Source organism: Pocillopora damicornis, chromosome 13 (genome assembly GCF_964200805.1).
Source record: "Pocillopora damicornis chromosome 13, jaPocDami1.2, whole genome shotgun sequence".
NCBI lineage: Eukaryota > Metazoa > Cnidaria > Anthozoa > Scleractinia > Pocilloporidae > Pocillopora > Pocillopora damicornis.
The window spans coordinates 2,967,523-2,989,936 of NC_142682.1; the positions used below are offsets into that span (position 1 = coordinate 2,967,523).

The 22,414-nt window shown below is 38.4% G+C and overlaps 4 protein-coding genes, 1 non-coding gene and 1 pseudogene across 6 annotated transcripts in view; 5 read left to right on the forward strand and 1 right to left on the reverse strand.

Annotated features, from left to right (window-relative positions):
- The first annotated feature begins 123 nt into the window (after window positions 1-123).
- On the forward strand, window positions 124-2,520 carry LOC113671250 (uncharacterized). The gene is made up of 3 exons (XM_027187453.2): window positions 124-250; window positions 709-934; window positions 1,515-2,520. The coding sequence occupies exons 2-3, from the start codon at window positions 709-711 to the stop codon at window positions 2,195-2,197; spliced, it is 909 nt and encodes a 302-aa protein (XP_027043254.2). The 5' UTR covers window positions 124-250; the 3' UTR covers window positions 2,198-2,520.
- Window positions 2,521-3,016: 496 nt separating this feature from the next.
- On the forward strand, window positions 3,017-7,192 carry LOC113671258 (solute carrier family 25 member 43). Its single transcript, XM_027187462.2, has 6 exons — window positions 3,017-3,408; window positions 3,771-4,017; window positions 4,194-4,324; window positions 4,770-4,811; window positions 5,395-5,529; window positions 6,282-7,192. Exons 1-6 carry the CDS (start codon window positions 3,130-3,132, stop codon window positions 6,459-6,461), a joined length of 1,014 nt encoding a protein of 337 aa, XP_027043263.2. The 5' UTR covers window positions 3,017-3,129; the 3' UTR covers window positions 6,462-7,192.
- A 1,184-nt stretch (window positions 7,193-8,376) lies between these two features.
- On the reverse strand, window positions 8,377-11,544 carry LOC113671257 (ubiquitin-conjugating enzyme E2 A). The gene is made up of 6 exons (XM_027187461.2): window positions 11,386-11,544; window positions 11,166-11,246; window positions 11,060-11,085; window positions 10,858-10,947; window positions 9,536-9,624; window positions 8,377-8,892 (listed from the first exon to the last, which is right to left on the reverse strand). The coding sequence occupies exons 1-6, from the start codon at window positions 11,427-11,429 to the stop codon at window positions 8,764-8,766; spliced, it is 459 nt and encodes a 152-aa protein (XP_027043262.1). The 5' UTR covers window positions 11,430-11,544; the 3' UTR covers window positions 8,377-8,763.
- A 1,240-nt stretch (window positions 11,545-12,784) lies between these two features.
- LOC149035015 (cyclic GMP-AMP synthase-like receptor 1) lies at window positions 12,785-14,838 on the forward strand. Its single transcript, XM_089191163.1, has one exon. It carries the CDS (start codon window positions 12,885-12,887, stop codon window positions 14,157-14,159), a length of 1,275 nt encoding a protein of 424 aa, XP_089047289.1. The 5' UTR covers window positions 12,785-12,884; the 3' UTR covers window positions 14,160-14,838.
- LOC113686463 (uncharacterized) lies at window positions 14,433-22,209 on the forward strand. The gene is made up of 3 exons (XR_016182187.1): window positions 14,433-14,545; window positions 16,843-18,050; window positions 18,713-22,209. It is a non-coding gene; the product is annotated as an uncharacterized LOC113686463 (transcript).
- The window catches only part of LOC149035016 (uncharacterized), a 36,338-nt pseudogene continuing 28,364 nt past the window's right edge, over window positions 14,441-22,414 (forward strand). The window contains exon 1 of the transcript XR_016182185.1: window positions 14,441-14,545. The product of XR_016182185.1 is annotated as an uncharacterized LOC149035016 (transcript). The remainder of the gene's footprint in view (window positions 14,546-22,414) is intronic.

Genomic DNA, 22,414 nt, shown 5'->3' on the forward strand with positions numbered 1-22,414 from the left:
AAACTTTCAGATCAATTAGCCGTTAATTTCTTTAATAATCAATTAATGCCAATTGTTTACGACGGGGGGATTCCCTTATTAGGGTACTAAAGCAGATTATTGGTTAATTACCTTAGTGACGTCAGTTATTATGTAGTTTTCGTCGTATTGTACGCGAGCAACACAATTTTTCGTTCTTTCTCCCGGACTTGTCACTTACTTGTCTCGAGCACAGAGTTGTCTCAATAAATTGACCGGATTTGACCCAAATGTAAGTACTTGATTTTCTTAAAGCGAGGTCATGGTTTCAGTTTATCATGCACAGCAGATTAAGGCCTGGCCGAAGGTAAATTTTGCCGTAAACCATTCCTGATGAGATGTCGATTTCGAAGCTACATCCGGATGAGAAACGTTCCAGAATGGATTGACTGAAACCAGACACTCCTAGAGTTTCCTTGTGAAGTCTTCGATAGAGAGGGAATTGAAATTTTTTTTCTTAATTTCTTTTCTTTCTCCACCTTTGAAAAGAGGTCGTACCGAGCCGATGAAGGTCTCAAGGTCATGTAGGCCGTGAATGAGGCCGTGTGAAGGTCATGGGGCGTTTTCCGATTACTCCGCACCAAAGCGGGCGGCCTTCGAGAGAGAGAAAGTCGCGCCAGGGCCATATATGTTTATTAATGTGTCATTCTACCTAAGAAAAAAGGCTTTTTTTCACTTTTCTCTCTCTAGATGGCCGGACAAAAGAAGAAACTTCACTTCGTGGAAAATTTTGGACTGAGTGGTGCTGCAGCAGTTATCTCCAAGACAGCAGCCGCCCCTATTGAACGAGTGAAACTTCTTGTTCAAAACCAGGATGAGATGATAAAGGCTGGGCGACTGGATACACCTTACAAAGGCGTCATAGACTGCACTGTCAGGACCTACAAAGCAGAAGGAGCTATTTCTTTTTGGAGAGGTAAGTACTTTGTATTGATATTGTTGTTACTTTTCTTGTTTGCTGTCGCTGTTTTTTTTAAGCAGCTCTTCTCTGATGGCAGTTGATGTGAGATGATCTGAGGAGAAATTAGATGCTATTCATTCTTAAGGTTAAGATTTTGGGAACATGAACCAGAATTTCACAGATCAGGGCTTGATGTAGACTAAAAATATTTTTGGTGGGCCTGCATAGAGGACTTCACAGCTTGCTGTCGGAGGAATTTGTCAATTGTTCTCTCATTGGAATACCAAAGCCATGATCAAGCTTACCTCCTATTCCTGTTACCTGGGCTTAATTGGAACTTAAATGACAAGATTTTTTATAAATTTTTATTTGCAAAATAACCAACACTCCAATTTACCAAGGATATATGAATTGTGGGACAAAGGACCACTCTTCAGATATATGTCTGCTGAAATCTTCTTTTTCCTTCTGTTACTGATTTATTTGATATAAAATTTTCCATGTTTTCTGCTCTATCAATGTATTTGTCACTGATTGATTTGTTTCTGCCTTGAAAATACGTTGTTGGTAATATAACTTGTTTTCTTTATATCAGGTAACCTCGCCAACTGCATTAGGTACTTCCCAACCCAGGCTCTCAACTTTGCATTTAAAGACCAGATCAAAGCCCTTTTCAAGCCAAATAGAACTGACTCTTATGCTGTAAAGTTTAGCAAGAACATTGCTTCTGGCGGTGCAGCTGGAGCTATGTCATTGCTCTTTGTGTACTCCCTTGACTACGCCCGAACTCGTCTGGCAAATGATGCTAAGTCAAAAGGGACTGAGCGCCAATTCAATGGCCTCATTGATGTTTACACAAAGACACTGAAGAGTGATGGCATTGTTGGACTCTACAGAGGCTTCGTGATATCTTGTGTTGGTATCATTGTGTATCGAGGTTTCTACTTTGGCTTGTACGACACCCTGAAGCCAATGCTGCTGGGAGATGATGCCTCACTGGTGCTCTCATTCCTTCTGGGTTATGGTGTGACTGTTAGCTCAGGCCTAGCTTCATACCCAATCGACACCATACGCCGACGCATGATGATGACATCTGGGCAGGCAGTAAAATACAAAGGCTCCATTGATTGTACCATCCAGATCTTGAAGAATGAAGGCTTCATGTCCCTGATGAAGGGTGCCGGAGCTAACGTCCTGCGTGGCATGGCTGGAGCTGGTGTGTTGGCTGGCTTTGACAAGCTTAAGGCGGTGTACATGAGCTGGCGTTTTGATGACTGAGATCCTGATTTGGATACAGTTTCAACTGTTACAAGATTGAAATATCCTGCTTTGTAAAAGACTCTTGGTTATCTCCTGGACAGTATCTAAACTACCACTGTGTAAAAATAATGCTGGACTGACACTTTGCAAGATAAGAGTTCATCTCATTTATTTGAAGATGTATATTTTCTAAAAAGTAAAATCAAGTTAAAACTTGCATTTTGTCAGACCAGTTTCTGCACTTAATAATGACATGGTCAAGACTTAATAGACATGTTTTTGGTGAGTGAGATAACCATTTGTAGGAGTACCAGTGGGTGCAATAAAAGTTAATGGAGGAAGTTGTTGTTTAAATCCTCAAAGGGGTTTTTCCTTTTGGAAAATTAATACTGTCATGCTTCCTATGTTGAGAATTTTCAATCAAGGTGATAAGTGAAGATCATAGTTTCAAAACTCAATTTATAATTACACTTGACCAAACTGAAGCCAAAAATTTAATAAAAATATGAAAACAAGATTTGAAAAGAAAATTGCTTTGATCATGCCTGCTCGAGCAGTTGAGCCCTGATTGAAGAAGAAAAAACTGTTGAAAAATTTGAGGCCATGCAAGTCTATAAGTGAAATGAAATTCACTTTAAACTTATTTCGTTGATGAGCAAGAACTATGGACCACCTCATTAAGAAGATATTTACAGACAAACTTTATCATTAATGATACATATATATTAAAACCTACTTTTTTATTACCCAAGAAGCTACCGAGTATCCTCAGATGTCTTTTAAACTGGGTATCCTGTGCCACAGATATAATCGAGGGAGACCTGAACCCTAGGTTCCATTGTCCCACGCCACTAATAAACAAAAATGGCGGCTAAATTAGCGCTTTGCTGTTACTACAGTTCTATGATCGAAGTATTTCTTGGAAAGTGTTTTGAGACTAATATTTGATAATGGTGAAACCTGCAGAGGATGAAAGGTTAACGTTTTTGCAAAGTGTTTTCTGTGGAGGAATTGCTGGCGTTCTTTCAAGAACCGTGACCTCTCCGCTCGAAGTTGTGAAAGTTTTATCTCAAGTTGGAACCCCAGAAACTCGTTTTGGTTTTTTGAGAACTTTTAATAGGATTTATCGTAGTGAGGGTTTTAAGGCCTTCTGGAAAGGAAATGGTATCTCTTGTCTACGGCTGGTTCCTTATAGTGCAATACAAATGGCTGCCTTCCACAACCTAGTAGTAAGCGATGGTACATTTTCAATGCTAAAGGTTCTTATGATCACTTGCTCAAAGGAAACTGTAGGGAAAGATATAGGACATGGAAAGTGCAGAACCTCTTACCTAGGACCCCTTCCCCTTTTGTTCCCGAGAATTCCCCCCTACCCTCAACACAAATAAACTCATACTGGTGTTTGCTGCTCAGCAGGTCATGATTTTTGACATTTGTGACCTAGAACAAGGTACCCATTTTAAATGGGTACTCTGAGATTTTAAGTACGTATAGTGGTCCCTCCCCTTTATGCGATCATCAATGTTACATTTGAATGAAATGTGCTTTGACAATGAAAAAAAAATTGTTTGAAATATTACCCAATTTTCAGGCAGTTTTAGATGATGCACACATGCCTAGTAATCTAAATGCTAAAAGTTGGATGGTAGCCGGTTCAGGGGGTAATCTAATCGCAGCGCTGTTGGTGTACCCAGCTGACATGCTTAAGACTCGACTTATTGTCCAGAATGTTAATCCTTCCTTATCAAACTATCGTGGAATCATACATGGTTTTCGAAAAATCTGGAAAACGGAAGGATTTGTGGCATTATACAAAGGATTATTACCAACTTTTCTTGGTGAGTACTTGGATGTATAGACATGTGGCAGTGAAATTTGAACTTGCATGAAATTGAACCTGAATTTGTGGAATTTATCTAAAAAAATGAGAGTTCATCTTGAGTTGTGTTGCAATACAAAAGCTTTAGTATATTTATGGTTTGGTGAATTTGAAGTATATTGTGTTTCTTTTAAGGTGTGATTCCTTTTGCTGGAGGTTCATTTTTAGCGTATGAAATTCTTGACAGTTCAATTGCAATGTCTCCCAGTGATCTGACCCCAATGTATATGTTTGTCAGTGGATGTCTGGCTGCTGCTGTTGCTAAGGTGGTTTTTCTTACTTACTTTTGTTGTATTTTGCTGGAAAAAGATGAATTTAAAGTTTATATTATTGAGTGTACTTGAAAAATGTAAGAATTATGCAGCCTAGTCCACGCAGTGAAGTTTTTTGGCAGATGTTTTCATCTGCCTTTTCAGCCACTGTGGTTATTTTTTATCCAACTGACCTTAAATGTTGATTGCTACTGATCTGAAATGTTGTCTTTTTTTTAATCAAATTTATTCAATATTTTGTCTTTGGGAAAAAGCAGTAGTCACATATTTTGGTTTTGTTTTGCTCTGTACTCAAGTTTGAGTCCAAAGAACTTCCCTCCAACTTTAGATTAATGCATCTTGGTAAACTGTGACTTTTTTCATTATCAACACAAGCTTAATCACCTGTACATGTGCAATTTCATAAGTGATAAATATGTGACATTTATTTGTATTTCAGACATTGTCATTTCCCTTTGACACAATTCGAAAGAAAATGCAGGTATATGTTTGAAGAGTTAAATTTCAGCCCAAATTCAGATTTGCAAAATACTTTTCAAACCAAGTAAAAATAAGTTACCATAATCTAAACTAATATCCCTTTACCATTGAGGTTTAGAATTCCTTTTCATGTTCAAATTTCTTCAAGACCACACCTTTCTCTGTCACTATGATAATTAGGTAATTACGTGTTTTGAAATTTCAAACCTAAGCTATCAATTAAAAATTTTTCTGCATTTTGATGGTGAAGATAAAAAATTTTTAGAGTATATGGAGCAGCAGAATTCTCCTTTAACCCTTTATACCCTAATATCAGTATGCAGTTTCTCTATACTGTTCTCTACACATTTCCTTAAGTGCTGACAGGGAGAATTTGTTTAATAACAAGAGCTTTATAAGTTGTTGATCATTTCCTTGATTCTCACAATCTTAATGTTTGATTCTGGGGTGATAATGTAAGAAGAAATTAAAAACTGGTCACTCTTAGGGTAAAAACATTTTCAGTTTAAGTGAGCAACTGCTTTTAATGCAGAAAATCACTTTTGAATTTGTGATGCATGTGAAGTCTTCTTTGTTTCTGACAGGCTCAAAGCAAAACTCTGCCAAATAATGGTGGTGTGGATGTTCAATTTAAAGGAATGACTGGTGCACTAGTTCAGACAGTGAAGGTAAATGGAATAACTGGCTTGTGGAGAGGTCTGTCAGCTAACTTGTTAAAGGTGAGATATGATAAAATTTCATGGTTCAGGTTGCCTTGTCTCTGGCTGTACTCATGACCTTTGGCACAGTTTTTCCCCATTCAGACTTCCTGCCCAGTAAATGACATTTATTATTAAAATATAGCAGGGTAGTCCCTAAGTAAATCTGAGGGTTCCAATTTGGTGCTTATTTAGTCCGTATGTTTCCATACAGACTGTTTCCACAGAAATAGTCATGAGCAGTGTATTTTTAATAGCAAAAGCCAAAAAATTCAAAATAAACAAGTTTGCTCCAGGTGCCATATGACAAACTACTGACTAACCTTTTTAGCTTAAGTTGTACTGGTGTATAAGAGCCCTTAGTTGTTTGTATATTGAGCTTGCTATGCTCAGTCCATGCTGCCACAACCTTAGGCCAACATTTCCCAGTACCGCTTTTGTGTCCAGTTAGTGAGAAGTTAGTATGATGTTAAGTCTGGGCGACCTGGTGTCCTTCTGGTTGGTGCACAGGACACTAGGTCAAGGTATCTAGGTTCCAGTCCTGTCTAGCTCAATGTGTTGAGATCTCTCTCCACCCAGGGGTATAAATTGATGCCAAGGAACATTTTAGGGAAGCCTGATTCTGATACCCCCTTATACTGAAGAATGACCTGTGATAGGCAAGAATATGTGATGGACTACTGCAAGTGATAATACTCGGAGTCACATAGTAACATTACCTTTTTTAACATTTTTGAGTTTTCCCTTACTACAACCAACTTCTTTTTGTCTAGATTGCTCCAAATGCTGGGATAATGTTCCTGTCCTTCGAATACAGCAAAAGAATATTTCTGTTCTACAATGGCTTCACTGAGTCACCATTTTCTCATGTTCCAAAACTTTACGTTGATCAGAGCATGTCACCAAATGAATTGCGTCATCATGCTATGAAGAAGAAAGGGTACAATAGATGACACAGGACAGTAATTAAGAGCTCCAGAGTGGTTAGCCTGTGTTGGATAGTTTTGGTTGGAAAGAATTTCACTATTACTAACCTTCTTATATGAAGATTCAAGTTTAGAAAATTTCTCTCAATATGTTTTTAGATTTTATGGTGATCTCAGAGAAATGTAACTGTCATGGAATGCTCAGTTCAATTACAAAATTTATTTCATTGAGCACTATTTCACTTTCTGTTGACCAAAAAATATTGGTTGAGTGGTAGTAATATTGTATCTCTTTAATCTCCTTATACCACTTACAGAGTGATTTGCCATTTGAATAGAGGTACAATTCAGAAGAAGTTCCTTTCAGCCAACTATGCTAATCATAGATTCCAGTGTAAATGGAAAGTACCCTTTAATTTTTCACTTCTGGTCATCTAGTCACATCAGAAAAGTATCTGTCTTAGTGAACTTAGTCATCCAACTTTGAAATTTCTTTAGTTGAATGTTGGTTTGGTCAGACAAAAAATAAGAAGGAGTGGAAAGAATGTCTCTCATCTGCAACTCATTCCAGCTAGTTTTGTTTTAATATTTTACTGAAATGAAAATATACCCTGGGCAGTATTGTCTGCCAATGGATAGTTGATTGATTTAAACTTGTGTTAATAAATGGAATTTTAAAATTCTAATTACTTCAAAACAGAAAAATTCCAGCCATAAGACGTAATGGGTATTGCAATAAAGGATGGTTGCAGCTTTAACATGTGTGTGCTTTCTTGGTGAGAATCTGACCACTTTGAGGACTAGTATCCAAACATTAAAACCTGTCACGTACAGAGCAAGCACTTCTGATTCACAATACAGCTTCTACCCATTAACCTATTAAGCTTTTAGATTGACTATCATTTAATTCTCCTGACATTATTTGTCTCATCCCAAGCTTAAGACAAGGGGTTTACTTTTGTTACAAAACAACATGCATTCATGTACTGGAAGTGTAAGTACAAGCTTAGATCAATGGGGTTTACTTTTTTCAAGACAACTTGCATGTATGTAGTTCCACATACCAAAGCAAGCAACAAGACAACTTGCTTGCATGTAGTACCACATACTAAAGCCAGCAACAAGACAACTTGCATGTGTGTAGCACCACATACTAAAGCCAGCAACAAGACAACTTGCATGTGTGTAGCACCACATACTAAAGCCAGCAACAAGACAACTTGCCTGTATGATGCACCACATACTAAAGCCAGCAGCAAGACAACTTGCATGTGTAGCACCACATACTAAAGCCAGCAACAAGACAACTTGCTTGCATGTAGCACCACTTACTAAAGCCAGCAACAAGACAACTTGCATGTAGTTCCACATACCAAAGCTAGCAACAAGACAACTTGCATGCGTGTAGCACCACATACCAAAGTCAGCAACAAGACAACTTGCATGCATGTAGTGCCACAAACCAAAGCCAGCAACAAGACAACTTGCATGCCTACAATACCTCATACCAAAGCCAGCAACAAGACAACTTGCATGCATGTAGTGTTACTTAAGAAAGCCAGCTCTTCCGATTCACAATACAGCTTTCTACCCATTAACCTATTAACCCCAGCCTTAGATTGACTAACATTCAATTTCTCCTGACACTATCATCATAGAATCCAACAACATGATCATGAGAATTGAGAAAATAAATTTTTAGATTTTTAAACAAATTCTCCCTGTCAGTACCACAGGAAATTTATAGAGAATAGTATGGAGAGTTTGCATTCTGATGTTTGGATGTAAAGGGCAAAGCTAATGCTTTTCCCAGTTTAAAAATCTTACTCTGCAGCTAAATTAAAGATGCTACTTGTCTTGTCATGTCAAGAACTTTGGACAAGGGGTTACTTTTGTTAGAAGACAACTTGCATGCGTGTAGTGCCATAATCAACAGTGCAACTGCAAGGATATTAGTTTATTTCTGTGTATTTACACCACTTTTAACATAATGAATCTAGTCCATGACAGGCACAGAATATCCAAACAATCTGGGCCTTATTTCTAACAAAACAAAAAACAATAATTATGGAGAAATATTATACAAATCTCATTAATGTTAAAGTACTAAAAAGTTTACATTTATGATAGCCTACACCATATTATGTTGCTTTCGTTTGCAGAAACAATACTCTGCATCAACTGTTCAAAGTCGAGTTGGAAATTTTCTGCCTTTTCTATACATACTTTTGTTCTAATAAAAAAAAGACACACATACAAAAACAAACAAAGAAACCACCACAAGCAATTCACAAACAAAAAGGCCAGAGTAGAAAACAGAACAAAGAAATTAAGTTGACTGCCAGCTTTGCTCTACAATTGCAATGACTTTTTTCTCATATTCCCTTTTGTTTTCTTGGTAGAGTTGGGCAGCTAAGCTGTTCGCAGGACTATTTGGATTTGGCTCATCTAATAATGACTGCGAGATAAAAAGCACACAGACACATATTATGTATATAACACCCTTAAGGGCAGTGTTGACTTTCAGAGCTGTCATTAAGAGACAATACCTAGCCAAAACCAGCCTCTGGTCTGCTACCTTTGATTGGCTACTGTCACCTCACTGAACCAAAGTTGATGAAAAAATTATACAAGTGTTGAGATACTATTGAAGAAATTTACATGGCAGCCATTTACCAACTTTGAGCAGAAATAAATGAATGGCGATTGTGACAGTTAACCCTTTACCTCCCATGAGTGACTGAGGGAGAATTTCTCCTCACAACAATAATACAATATCAAGCAGAGAAGTGATGAGAATAAAGTAAAATAAAAATTAGGGATAATTAATTGATCTAATACCAAATTCTTCAAATTGACATCATAAGAATTCTATGGCAGACAGTAAGGAGAAAGACTAACGAGATCTTGTGAGTTAAAGGGTTAAACAAAATAGCAGCCATTTTGTTTAGTTAACAGAAAAGCATTAAGACTTATTTATCTGGGACAGCTTTAAGTAAAGCTTTTCACTTTCAGGTACCATCTTAAAATAGTCCAGATTGTGTATTATTTATTTAAAAATCATTTACAATAGGACTGTATGTCACTTATGGGACACAAACCTGTACTGAAGTAAGAATTGCTGCAACATCATATGTGGGACTCCATCTGTTTTGAAGAATATCTAAGCAAATGCCTCCATCCGCATAAACTGAAAGATATGTCATTGACACACACAGTCAATAACTTTCACACTCTAAGGTCATTAAAAATACATTGACGATCTTATATGTGCAGTCTGAAGCCTGGATTGGGTGGTCTCAGTTCAAGTAGTGATATTATGTTCTTACAGGCTCAAAGGGAAAATTACAAGTTAAATATTGGGAGTTGAAAGGTAAAAGGTAATAAATACCTCTTACCAACTGAGTTTGAGGTCCATATTGTTTGGACCAGATTTATGGTCCAAATGCAAAGTGCACAGTCCATAAACCTGAGCAGAAAAAAGTTGGTTTGTAAGTTACAGTATGGACTCAGAAAACTGGGTTAGCAAGACATTTGTTTTATCTCTGGGTTCAAAGAGAGGGAGAAGATTTGAATTCAAACAATTCTTTTTCATTTAGTGGGCAACAAGTGAAATATGGCCCACTAAATAAACCAATCACAGTGCATGTACTAAATTTTGAGTGAAAACCATCATTACAGCCACTGAGATAATGACTTCCGCGCAGTTTGTCAGTTGTTGCTCACTGTTACTGTCAGTAGTCCTTTAAAGCACTATGCTAATCGAGATGATCAGCCTACACTATGAAATGTAAATTACTGGAAGCTACATTGAAAATGTACAGCATTGGTTGCCACAGACTAGCATTGATTGTCGCAGACCAGCATTGGCAAATTACATAAACTTACAACACACATGATGTAATACTACATTCATACATATTTACTATAGCATCTACTGATTGATAAGTGTTGTTTAAGAGTTAAAAAATAGGCTGAGGTTTGTCACTGATGAGGTACGTCATAAGAATGTCTTATCATTTGTCTCACAATGTTAGAAACTCATGATGCAGATGAGTCATTAGCGCAAAAACGAAACTGCAACTGTACTCTTCTTTACAGTGCCATTTCTGTGCTAACCTCATATGTCACAATAGTATCACAGATTGTAAAAGTTAAATTTGTACAATACTGATGTTTCAATGATACAAAGGTAGTATTAGAAATGATCTAATAAAGTGTTCAGAGCCACCTTACATTTTGTAAAGGAAAACCAGTCTGTGTGGTCTGTTACGTCACTTGGTGAAATTTATTTAAGTCGTAAGATTGTTATTAAAAAAAAATACGACCAAAAATATGACCTGTTTACAGTCTCAATATAAACGAATTAATGACTACACGACCATCTCTGGAAGCGGGTCTAAGACTATAAAGCAACTCTTACCGTTGGGATGAAACATTTTTGAAATAAATTTAACAGTGGGTGCTTTATTTGGGTATTCTTCTGTGAATTCCATGGTTAGTCTAAAAGTTCCTGTGACGAAAAAAAACGAGAATAATACGAGAGGTGAAAACAAAATTGAAATTTTATCGTGTGTAGGATGTAATAATGGGAGGAAAGCAAAACGGTTGGATTGAAAACAAACCTCCTTCAAACGGAGTGTCGTCTGGTCTGGGTAAGAAACAAAAGTAAAGCGTTAGCTACTAGCCTGTCTCTGATGATTTGGCAAAATCATTCTGGTCTTCACTTACCCGAAAATCACCGCATTCCATAACATTATATTGTTTTCTGTCGGAGCACCGGTAACTCCAGTAGGGGGATCGTCTTGAAGTCTAGGAAATATCGAAAGAGATGAACCCACCGTCAACAAGGACACGTTCAACACGAAACCATCTTCACAACCAAATTTGCGGGAACAACTGGCCCGTGTGAAAAGAAAGACACTTAAGATAGCGAGAGAGGGTCCCTTACTTTTTAAAGTCTCTCATTAGACGTCTTCTAGCCGGGGTTGTCATACTAGATTTTGGTTGAATAACAACACAAAATTCACTGACTTGTAGTTCACTGGCTCACTGCAATTTGCGATCGAAGTAGCGAGACGTGTGACGTCATCTACCGTGTCATCGTCTTATGATGCAATTCAGTCCGCTGACCGGAATTGTAACTGGAAAAAAAGTAACCGGAAGTTGTCTGTTTTTAACAGCGACTGTACTGAGTAGACATATTATTTGTTATTATTAAAGAGAGAGGAAGACACCATGATCTCTTTTCAATGATTAAGATCTGAGTATATCTTCCAAACCTTGGTGCACTTTTTTTTGCCATCTTTTCTTTCCCAGTTAGGAAACTTTCGCTCTGGGACACCTCTATGCCATTTTCGTTCAAATATTTATTTTTGGCTTTTGAAAAGAGAGGATACTTAATATCATCTCTTGCTTTTTAACAATTACCCTTTCTCTTTCCTGTCGTTTGACTTTCCTTCCAAAAATGAATTCGTATCATCACAGATCATTTACAGTAAACAAACATAGAAAAAAAATCATCATTCTTTTTTTTTATTTTATTATGTAATGATCTCAAATTAAAATATTTATCTGGCGTTTTTAGTTAAATCAGTTAAAAGTTGCATATGACAGCCTAAACAGAAACACTTCAGGCAATAATTTCGGCTTCCATAATTTCAAAGGATGTAATCCGATCATAGGATGGCAAAAAGCAAGTTCTCTTCTTTTCTCAAATCGAAAACAATTTTAAAATAGTGGGAAATGAAGTCTGTTGAATTTGATTATTGATACACTTTTAAAAGCTGATGATGTGGGAGAAAATTCATACGAGTAGATTTTATTAGTGCGACTTACCAAGATAGATCTATATTTGTCATTTCGAGATGAAAGACTGAAGAATAAATAGAAACTCTGAAAATCGCACAACGATAAGTAATTCACTGATATGTAACTTTGATACATCGTGGGACCTACCAAGTATTTTTTTCTGTCCGTCTGTCTACAATACTCTCTGGAAATTATTTTGAAGTTATCGCAATATTTCCCTCAAATCAACGCAGGTAATGCGTCTGCTTTTGCAAACAATATCTCTATTTAATTTATTTATCATTTTCAGAGACTGTGTGAATTGCTTTCTGCATTTTCTCAAGCTGTGGCTCAGAGATAGAAAATAAGCGTAAAGTTCATAACAGGAAGAAAACCGAAGGGGAGTTATTTTGATGATCTCTTGTTATTCCAATGAGCAGAATATTATAACCAGAGGAGCCAGCGTTTTATGATACAGCTTGAAGGCGCGACGCCAGTGCTTAAAATACCCGTTATTGTGGTCATTTGAGTCTCCCAAGCTGGTTAAGTCACGTGACCACGTCACGACAGGTGCAAGGTGTTGTACAGTTGCTGTTTACACGCGGGGAAAATCTATACAAATTTTAATTCAAAATAGCTTTTCTTAGCGTTTATAGCGAAATGAACGCGTTCAGGACAAGGAGCAAAAAGGGGAATAGAAATGGAGATCAAAGGAGCCATATACGACGATTTCCATCTGATTCTGACCTTTACAGGAAAGTCTTGCACAAAAAAGCGATGTCGCATGCAAATCTGCATAAAAAGTTCGCTTCGTGTACTCAGTTAAACAAACTGCCGTCGTTTCAGCAGCATCAAAACTGCAAGGAATACAAATATGAAGAGAAGCTTACTAGCGAGCTAAACAGGTTTTATTCCCGTCGGGTCAGGAAGACAAGAGCTCAGGTCAAACGAAACAAGCAACTGGCTTTTTCTCTCGCGTTTAAAATGTTGATTAATGCACAAGTCGTTAACAATCGCTTTACCGTCGGGGAAATTCTACGTAATGGGGCAAATTATGGTGATATGGTGGAAATAGAAGGCGATCGCTTTGAATTTGGTGTCCCTGTGTACCTTGATGAAAATGCAAGCTTTTCCATCCATCGCGCCGAAGAAGATGGCTTTGTGAGACTGCAACTTGATGATTGTGAAACTTGGCAAGATTGTCTTGACAACGATGGATTCCTATCAGCAAATCTTGTTTGGTCAAAACTTCACCTAACGATGAAAAACACTTTAAAATCTTTCAAAAATAACATCGAAGAAGGAAGCGATGAGTACCCAAGTGATGTCCAGAATGTGGAAGTTTTCTGCGAAGGTTCGACCATAGTTCTGCAAATAAAAGAGATGAGTGGATTCATAGCCGTAGAATTGATACCCACGATTATAATATTACGGGAAAATTTGGAGTGGTGTCGGAGATTTTCCAAATCCGCTCCACCATCGTTTGTTGTCGGTAAAGCGTGTCCTCTGCCTTTAAGCGACCCAGAAACACTTTGGCAATTGTCATTTTTGTCAGCTGAAAAGAAGAAATTCTGCACTTTGGGTACAGCGAAATATTGCTTGTTTTTAACATTGGCTGAAATAAGAAGACGAGACAAAACTCTGCCAGAGTTATCGCTGTACCATTTACAAACCGTTCTGTTCCTAGTTGGGGATGCGATTAATGATCCCATGAAATGGAGCAAGGATAAGATAGGCGAGCGTTTCTTGGATGTGCTTCGTTGTTTGGAGACATTTTTAGAAAATAAAAACTGTCCACATTATTATATGCCGAACAACAATCTATTTGCGAGTATGAATGCCGTCACCATTGCTACTCTCAAGGACAGAGTGAGGAGAATGATGAAACCAACTTGCGTGGCTTGTGGTGTGGCGACAATTTGTAAAAGTGACTGAGGTCCGGGGAGGGAAAATAAATGGCCATTCGTGGCCACTCGCGTTTACTAGTGGTCATTCAGGGTGATTCGTGGCCACTCGCCTTTACTCGTGGTCATTTACGGTTATTCATGGTTATTCGTGGCCACTCGTGATCATTCGTGGTCACTCGTGGTCCCTTTTGTGTACCTGCGGAGGCGATAGAAAACCTTGTCTTGGCTTGTTGTAATAAAACACCAATCCTAGTCGTAAGAAGAATGGGAACAAAAGGAGTTGTTCGTCTCATATGGAATTATGGGAATTTCGTTTTATAGTTTCTTTACTGCAATCATTGCGATTCTCGCAAGCTGTTGTTTCCAACTTAGCAGTGAATGTTGCTTGTGAAGTGTGGAACCATTTTTAAACTGGTGAGTAAAACGCAGTAAACGTTGGCTCTCTTGGAGGGAGCGAACAATGGGCATCTAGACTTTGAATAAAGCGACAATTTTCAGACCGTGTTCTGACTGCGAATTACATCTCGGTTAATAGTTTAAAGAAATCCAGAGCATTGTCTTAGTTTAGTCGTGCCAGTCTGTCTGACACACATAGAGCCGTTGTAACACAAAAATTTGCTCCGCTCTAGTTTTTATGTGGTATGATTAATGGCTGATTCATCCTAAATGTCTTCATTTTAGCGTCAAAATAAACAACTTGTAATCGATCACGTACGTTCCTAGTTTGTAATATAACAGAAAGTGCACCATGCTTTAGTGTCTACTGCTTTCATTTTGTTTGTGCTTTGATCTTAAGAGGACACAAGACGAACCACACGGCTAATTACGAGTGATAATGCTATATTTTGTCTCCACTACACAACAAATAACACAGTAGTGTACACCAAATAAGTTTATTTAGGGAAGCCTGCCGAGAACCAACCCGAGGCATATATAGCCCGGAGAATGCATACATACATATCTTCGCAACTGATATACCATATACAATCCTGATATACAGTCAATTCCTTAGACATTAAAAAAAAGGTATACATCACTAACATGCAAACTTCACCAAGTCTGGATTAACAGAGATGGGCAACCGCTTACAAGGACATAACTACGGTTATACAGAGGCCAGAAAAAACCTGCCAGAAAAAACCTGCCAGAAAAAACCCCTTTGGGGAAAAACATGACAGGAAATCTGGGTAGGAACCATGGCCCAAACTCAGAGCAGTTGGCAGCCCATCCTACGAGGCTTCACAGCTAAAGAAAATATGTTTTCAAACTAAAATAAATTTGTCATCAGCCAGAGGTGAACGGTTGGTTCTGAGGCCTAGATGGACATCACGTGCTATACTTTCCCTTATATACCACTGCATCATTACCCATGATGCTCGGGCCTAAGGCCCAGGCCTTGTCGTATCTCGTGCCGACAAAATATCTATTTCTGCCTTATTCGCAGACTAATTCGTCAGAAATACCATTTTGTTGAAGTTGTATTGAAAGAAAGTAAAATATACTGTATCAGTGACTATCTATTTCTGCTCTCGCTTTCGGTAACATTTAGGGACTTTCCCCTGGAATTCTACACTTTTGTGAAACATTCGTTTAGTGACCTTATCCCAAGTTGTGGTGGCTGAGAATAATCGAAATTCGTGTGAATGTAATGACATATTCAAGAAATATCATAAGCTGGCAATGGAAGTCTTTGCTCTTCCTTCACGAGAGTAATATCATGATCACGAGTGCCTACTAAAATGAGATGATTAATTATTGAACGTGAGGACTTATATTCCCTGCAGAAGGAAGTAAGCTTCAAATTGTTAGAAGTACACTGTAAAAATTTTGGGATCACGAGAAATGTGCTCATCGTACATTTCGAAGGCAGAATTTGTTGCTTAGTGAACTTTGAGATTTCGTGACATAGCGATGACTTAATTGTTTGGACCGACCCTGAGGACTGCGCGAATTTTCTTCACGTAATAAGACAGCAGTTAAGTTTTTGTTTTGTTTTATCTTGATTGGTTTCGTTTTGTACTAGTAGTGTGCAAAGAAAGTTAATACCAAGAGAGAGAGAAATGGGTATTACGTGATAACGTGGTTTTTTATCAGGTAATTCAGTGTTAACAACTGAGTTTAAAAAATGGGCTAACGCTCGAAACGTCAGCTTTTTTACCCCTTTAAGATGGCCAATTTACGTTTTCAACTCAGTTGTCAACACCTAATTACCTGCTATACTCTCCCACCGACGCAGCACCACAGTTTCTTTAGAAACTTACCCCCTTTATTCATCGGTTTTTTATCAACTGAGTTGATAATGTAAATAGTTTCAAAAGCTGACGTTCGAGCGTTAGCAATTCGCCTTCGCTCTGCCCAGGGGCTTATTCGCGAAACTTACGCAGGAATTGTTATTTCCAGCTCCTCCTCCTGGTCTTTTAACTCTTTAAACCCTAAGAGTGACAAGCATCTAATTTCTCCTTACATTATCACCCTTGAATCATGCAATAAGGTCGTGAGAATAAAGAAAATTATCAGCAGCTAAAGAAGCTGTTGATTCCTATACAAATTCTCTTTGTCAGCACCTTAAGGAATGTATAGGGAACGGTATGGAGAAAACCTTTATTGATGTCAGAGTGTAAAGAGTTAAGATACTGATTATTAAGGTTTGTTTCCGATAGTGTTTAAGTGGTAGTGTTTAATATAGTTTGAATGCCATTTGTTTTTTCTAGATCTTTCCTCGGACTTCATCAAAGTTGCACTTTCTTTGCAGATACGATCTTTGGTTGACTGAATATGCTTTGGTTTTAATGACACGATGTAAATGAGACTATGTCTATAAGTTGAATGTATGCACCAAATTCTCTGGTATGGCATTTAGTCCTGAGCAACTGAACTTTTTTAAGTTCTCTTCTGTTGTACTGGATGAGTTTCCAGTCGCTCTTCGTCAAGTCTTCATCCACATGTGGGACACTCGCGTCGCTTCTCCACCTGGCGTACCAAAATGGGACGACTCCGTGACCGTTCTAAACATTTTCCTCGCAAGAGAGGGTGGTGCGAAGAAAGTACCGATGTTGAATAAATCCTCTAAGGAATGGGACTGCACAGCTCTGTTCAAAGCCTCTCTGTTTTCACAAACCTTTGCGATGCCAGACAGGACTGGTGTTAGGAGAACTTTGCATGAACTTTACGTCAGACCATGCTCGTTGCCTCCTGGCGCGTTTCATCCATCTGTTATAAGCCCCATTGGAAACTTGGAAGAGACTTACGCGTTAGCATCAGACCAGCTGCGCTTGCTACGAAATGCTCATTGCCATTCATTGAACACTAAAGAAATGGACAAGGTAACTTTTGATCGCTACATTACTTTGGCAAAAGAGGCACTCACTGCATTTGGTCAAAGTACCACAAAAATCGACGAAATTGGAAGTTTAGGCGAAGAAGACTTCCCGACTTCAAGAACTCAACAATTGGAAGACGAATTGAAGAGAGAAAAAATGCTGCGATCAAATTTAGGCAGATCGACGATCATCTCAACAAAATCGAGTCACAAGTAAAAGATTTGAATACTGAAGTTTTGGAAGTCCAAACGGGAGTGAAAGATGTCGAATCAGACGTGAAAGATTTGAGGACAGACATGTCAGAAGTCAAGATAGGATTGAAACATTACGCATCAGTTATAAAGACCAAATTGGACGGTGTTTGCTCAGACATGAAGACAGGAGTAGAAGCTGTCAGGTCAGGTGTCAAAGACCTGAACACCCCTCTAGAAGATATCCACTCCGACTTGAAAGGTGCAAAGACTGGAGTCACAGATGTGAAAATGCGAGTGGAAGATGTCTTGTCAGAAGTGAAAGATGTGAAGGCCCAAACGGCAGATGTAGAATCACTTGCGTCAGGTGTGATGGAACTAAAAGCAAATGTTGCCTGCATTAAAGAAGTCTTACAAGCAGAAAAATCAAGAGGTAAGCTAAATTAAAAGCGTTTGCTCTTCTGTTAAATCTATCCTTCAAATTAAGGAATAGTAGACTTGCTCGCTAAGTTTCCACTAAACCTTGGATTGAAAACGCTGATGTCAAAGCACACTGTTCAAAGGCAAAGCAAACTTTGCGGAACAAGTCGGAAATTATACTTTCATGGCCGCCAGAAAGGAAACATTTGATTTGTGAATAACTTTTTTTGTATCGTTGTATCGTTATTCTAAAACGATATTAATAATTAATTAATTAATTAACCATTTATTATTAATAATTAATTAATTACTTAACAATTAATATTTAATTAATAATTAATAATTATTTAATTAATTACAATTAATTAATTCACATTCTAAAACGATAGTTCCTACTTATGTGTACTAATTGATCACATCCTTTACCATTCCAATTATTTCAAACGACGAAATTTAATTTTCATTAAGGATGTTTTGACAATACACAAATTGCCTATCCTTATTTGAAGGACAACTGATGTCAGATATATTGATAAACGAATTTTTCTCAAATGGATCCATTGAGGATGTTGCGACAATTTACAAATTGCCTATCCGTATGAGGGAAAATTGATGTCAGCTATGTTGATAAACGAATTTGCCTCTCTAAGGTCCACCATTTTCTTGAGTCGTGTATTCCTGATAAAATCCCACACTTCGTTGGTCGCAAAGAAGAGAGCAGAAATATCTTGGATCAGTTAACAGATGGATCCACTCGACTGGTTGATGTTTGGGGTCCACCGGGATTTGGAAAAACCTCTGTGGCCATTCACGTGGCACATGAGTTGCGAGAGAGGAAGATTCCGGTGTACTTCACATCCCTTCGTGGATTGAAAACCAGAGATGATTTGGTCTCAAATCTACTTGGTATATTTGAAGACGCTAAGGAAGCACTCCACGTATCACCCTCTGATCGACTCATCCAATGTTTACGGAAATGGCGGTCACCTTTGGTCCTTATTTTGGATAATGCGGACGATTTACTAGAATCTAGAGATACTCAAGTGAGGCAAGATGTCCTGAGGCTTATAGAAGAACTCCGAGTCAAATGCAATCACATAAATCTTCTCGTCACTTCCCGTGAATCCCATAAAGATTTGAGTCACAAGCTCCCCATTCATCTGGAGAGAGTTGGTGTTCTGGATGAGGCTTCTTCGGCTGAATTGGTGAAAACATTGCTACCAAAAGTCTCTGAAAGTGACCGTAATTGCATAATGAAGGAATGTGGACAAGTTCCTCTGGCCATGAAATTGATGTGCAGTACCATAGAGGAAGAAACTGTTTCGGTTGGTGAACTGTTAGAAGAAATGAAGAATTTACCTCTGATTGAAATTCTAGACAACGAGAGTAATTCCGATGATTGTCGTCTGAAGAAGATAATGAACACATCTTTTCAAAGGCTAACTTCCAACCAACAAGAAGCATTCGTTTCGCTCGCTGTTTTTCCAGGTTGTTTTGGAGTGGACGAAGCTAAGGCTGTGTTGAATTTGAAAACCGTCTTTGAAGCTAAGAAAATTCTTCAATCACTGAAACGAAAATCTTTAGTAGACTGCAGCGACAATTTTGACAACTTCACAATCCATTCTCTTTTGCGATCCTTCGTCGAGGATCGTAGAAGAAAGGAAGAAGAAATTCAAAGACATCACGCTGAAGCGCAACTTCGTTTTTGCAATTATTACATTCCTAAATTCAGAGAGGCCAACGAAAAGTTTTTAACCGGTTCTTCAAATGACGCATATAAAGCATTCCACAATCAGCGCGAGAACATCAGGCTAGCTCTTGTTGACGGAAGTAAAGATGAGGATCTTTATTCCAAAGTCGTCGAAGTATTGTCGAAAGCCGAGTTATTTGTCTATGCTGTACTGCCAAATCAAGAGGCACTATTTGATATTCTTTACTCCACCGCAATAGAGGAGGCAAAAAAAAGGCAACGTCGAGACGACGAATGTAAGTTGCTCGCTGCCAAGTCCTTTAGTTCCTTGGGCGGGTTTTACTCTCGCCCTCGAAGTTGGGATCATTTCTTAGAAAGTGTAGATCAAAATGCCGAAAATCCTCCTCCAAAGTATTTGGTTTACCTTGGCATTCATCAGTTGCTGCCACGAAATATCGACGACGGCATATCGTCTCTCAGAGCATCAGTGAATCATCTTGGTAATGACAATGACGAAAGAATTCTCAAAATCCTTGCCTATCATGTACTTGCTGTCTGTTACAGAAAAAAGATGGACAAGGTAAAGGTATCCGAATTTGAAACCTTGTGTGCGAAAGAATGTGAATTGTCTTCATGTTGTCCTGCGTTTCTAAATCTTTTTTTGCAAAACAGCCATCAATTGTTAGAAGTAGAAATTTGCTGTGAAAATGATTTAGTGAATGTCATCGAAAAAGATGTATTCTTTTTCGTAGTTATGGCTGAATTGTTACCGCTACTTTACACCGAAGTCGAATTTGACCAGCACATGGTAACCGAGCTACCTTTAATGACCAGCCACCTCAAAAGATTTCAGAAAGTTATTCTTAAGCTATTTGATGAAGGAATTCTTCACACCAGGGTGCTTGAGGCTTGTTGCAATGCGTTATATAATTTAATGTGTTACCAGGAAGCTGCTGAAGGCTTTCAAAGGATAACGGACAGACTAAAAGTCCTTGGAAGTACCAGCAGAAGTGCATATCGAGCATACCTTTTCCGTGGCTTAGCGCTTTGTGAACTGGACAACCATGAAGAAGCTCTTGAATGTTTTAAGGAAACGACAGCCATCAACATGGAACTTTTAAATGAAACTCAACGTGAAGGAATTTACGACATTACAAATGTCAGAAAGGCTCTTGAGCAACTCCAGAATTACCTGAACACGCAACGGCATCTCAACAAAACTGCCACTGTTGATCAAACTGACGATTTCAAAGCCATCTTTGAAAAGCTGAAAACTATCGTTTAGTCAGAGTTATTGAATGTTAGGAGTAAAGATCACGATGAGCTTGCTACTTGTGTCATGACGCTAGCCAACTGTCAGGTTTCAATGAGCAGTTTGGCTGAAGCTCTTGATTCATTTCAGCAGGCGATAGCCATAAGAGAAGAGCACTGTGATGATCAGGCAAAACTAGCATTATGTTTGCTTCGTAAAGGGGATGCGCATTTGGAAATGGAAAACTACAACGAAGCTATCGAAGCATACCAAAGTGCCTTGAATTTGGGAAGTTTGGATTGCAAAGATACAGCTACTATCCACAATCAACTTGGATTGAGTTACTATGCGCTGGGTGACTTAATCAAGTCTCTGAATGAACATCAACGGGCCTTAGAGCTCAGGAAAAAACATTTAGGATACCACAAAATGACAGCCATAAGTCTCAATCTCGTTGGAGGTGTGTACTTCAGAATGCGAGAGTATGATGCTGCTAAAGAGAAATTTCAAAATGCTGCCGACCTTTTGGGAGCAATATACAAACGAGAACATTAACTAACCGCTGCTACGCTGTTTAACCTCAGCGAAGTATATTTGAAAATAGAAAAGTACAAGGAAGCTTACGACTCTAGTAAACAGGCTCTAAATATTAGACTGAAATTACTGGGCGAGCATGAAGATACAGCTACCAGCTTTCACTCTTTGGGATCTATTTGTTCCAAGATGAATGATAGCAGAACAGCTGTCTCGTGCTTTCAAAAAGCGTCAGAGCTCAGACAAAAACTTCTTGGAGATCATCTAGACACAGCCCTGAGTTATCACTGCTTGGGTGAGGCGCAGATGCTTAAGGGTGATACTTCTGATGCTTTAGCTTCCCTGCAAGCTGCCTTAAGTATCAGAGAGAATACTTTGGGATTCCATCTTGACACGGCTGAGACTTTAGAGCTGCTAGGGCGCGCTTTTAAAGCCGTCGGACAACTTTGTACTACTAGAGCGCTTCAAATTAGGAGGCATTTACAGTTGAAGCAGGAAAGGAACACGGACGATCATTGCGCTAACATGTAAAAGTATTCTCTGGAATACTATTTAAAGGTACATACTGAAATGCTATTCTTCTCTTTTGCTCACGACAATTTGATTCCTAACAAGTTAGTAAAAAATCTTCAGTAATTTCCATGTTTGTGAAAAGTTAAGACATTCAGAGCATCTATCATGTGAGCTGACAGAAGTTACGAATGAAAATGGAAATTTGTTCTTTTTTTATTTGAGAAGTGGTTGAGAACACTTATGATGCTTTTTAAGCAAATGAAGATCATCGCAGTATATACTCAACTTAAGCAGTTGAGAAATAAGGCCTGAAAAAAATTCAGGCCTGAACGGGAATCGAACCCATGACCTCTGCGATACCGG

Bases quoted from the DNA above. Each gene is read 5' to 3' on its own strand.
- LOC113671257 (XM_027187461.2), bottom strand. From the start codon at position 11,429: ATGACAACCCCGGCTAGAAGACGTCTAATGAGAGACTTTAAAAA. The intron at 9,625-10,857 runs GTAAGAGTTGCT...CATATCTTTCAG, and splicing joins AAAAATGTTTCATCCCAACG to TTTATGCGGATGGAGGCATT. The intron at 8,893-9,535 runs GTTTGTGTCCCA...TTTATCTCGCAG, and splicing joins CAATTCTTACTTCAGTACAG to TCATTATTAGATGAGCCAAA.
- LOC149035015 (XM_089191163.1), top strand. From the start codon at position 12,885: ATGAACGCGTTCAGGACAAGGAGCAAAAAGGGGAATAGAAATGGAGAT.
- LOC113671250 (XM_027187453.2), top strand. From the start codon at position 709: ATGGCCGGACAAAAGAAGAAACTTCACTTCGTGGAAAATTTTGGACTG. The intron at 935-1,514 runs GTAAGTACTTTG...TCTTTATATCAG, and splicing joins AGCTATTTCTTTTTGGAGAG to GTAACCTCGCCAACTGCATT.
- LOC113671258 (XM_027187462.2), top strand. From the start codon at position 3,130: ATGGTGAAACCTGCAGAGGATGAAAGGTTAACGTTTTTGCAAAGTGTT. The intron at 4,812-5,394 runs GTATATGTTTGA...TGTTTCTGACAG, and splicing joins CAATTCGAAAGAAAATGCAG to GCTCAAAGCAAAACTCTGCC. The intron at 5,530-6,281 runs GTGAGATATGAT...CTTTTTGTCTAG, and splicing joins TGTCAGCTAACTTGTTAAAG to ATTGCTCCAAATGCTGGGAT.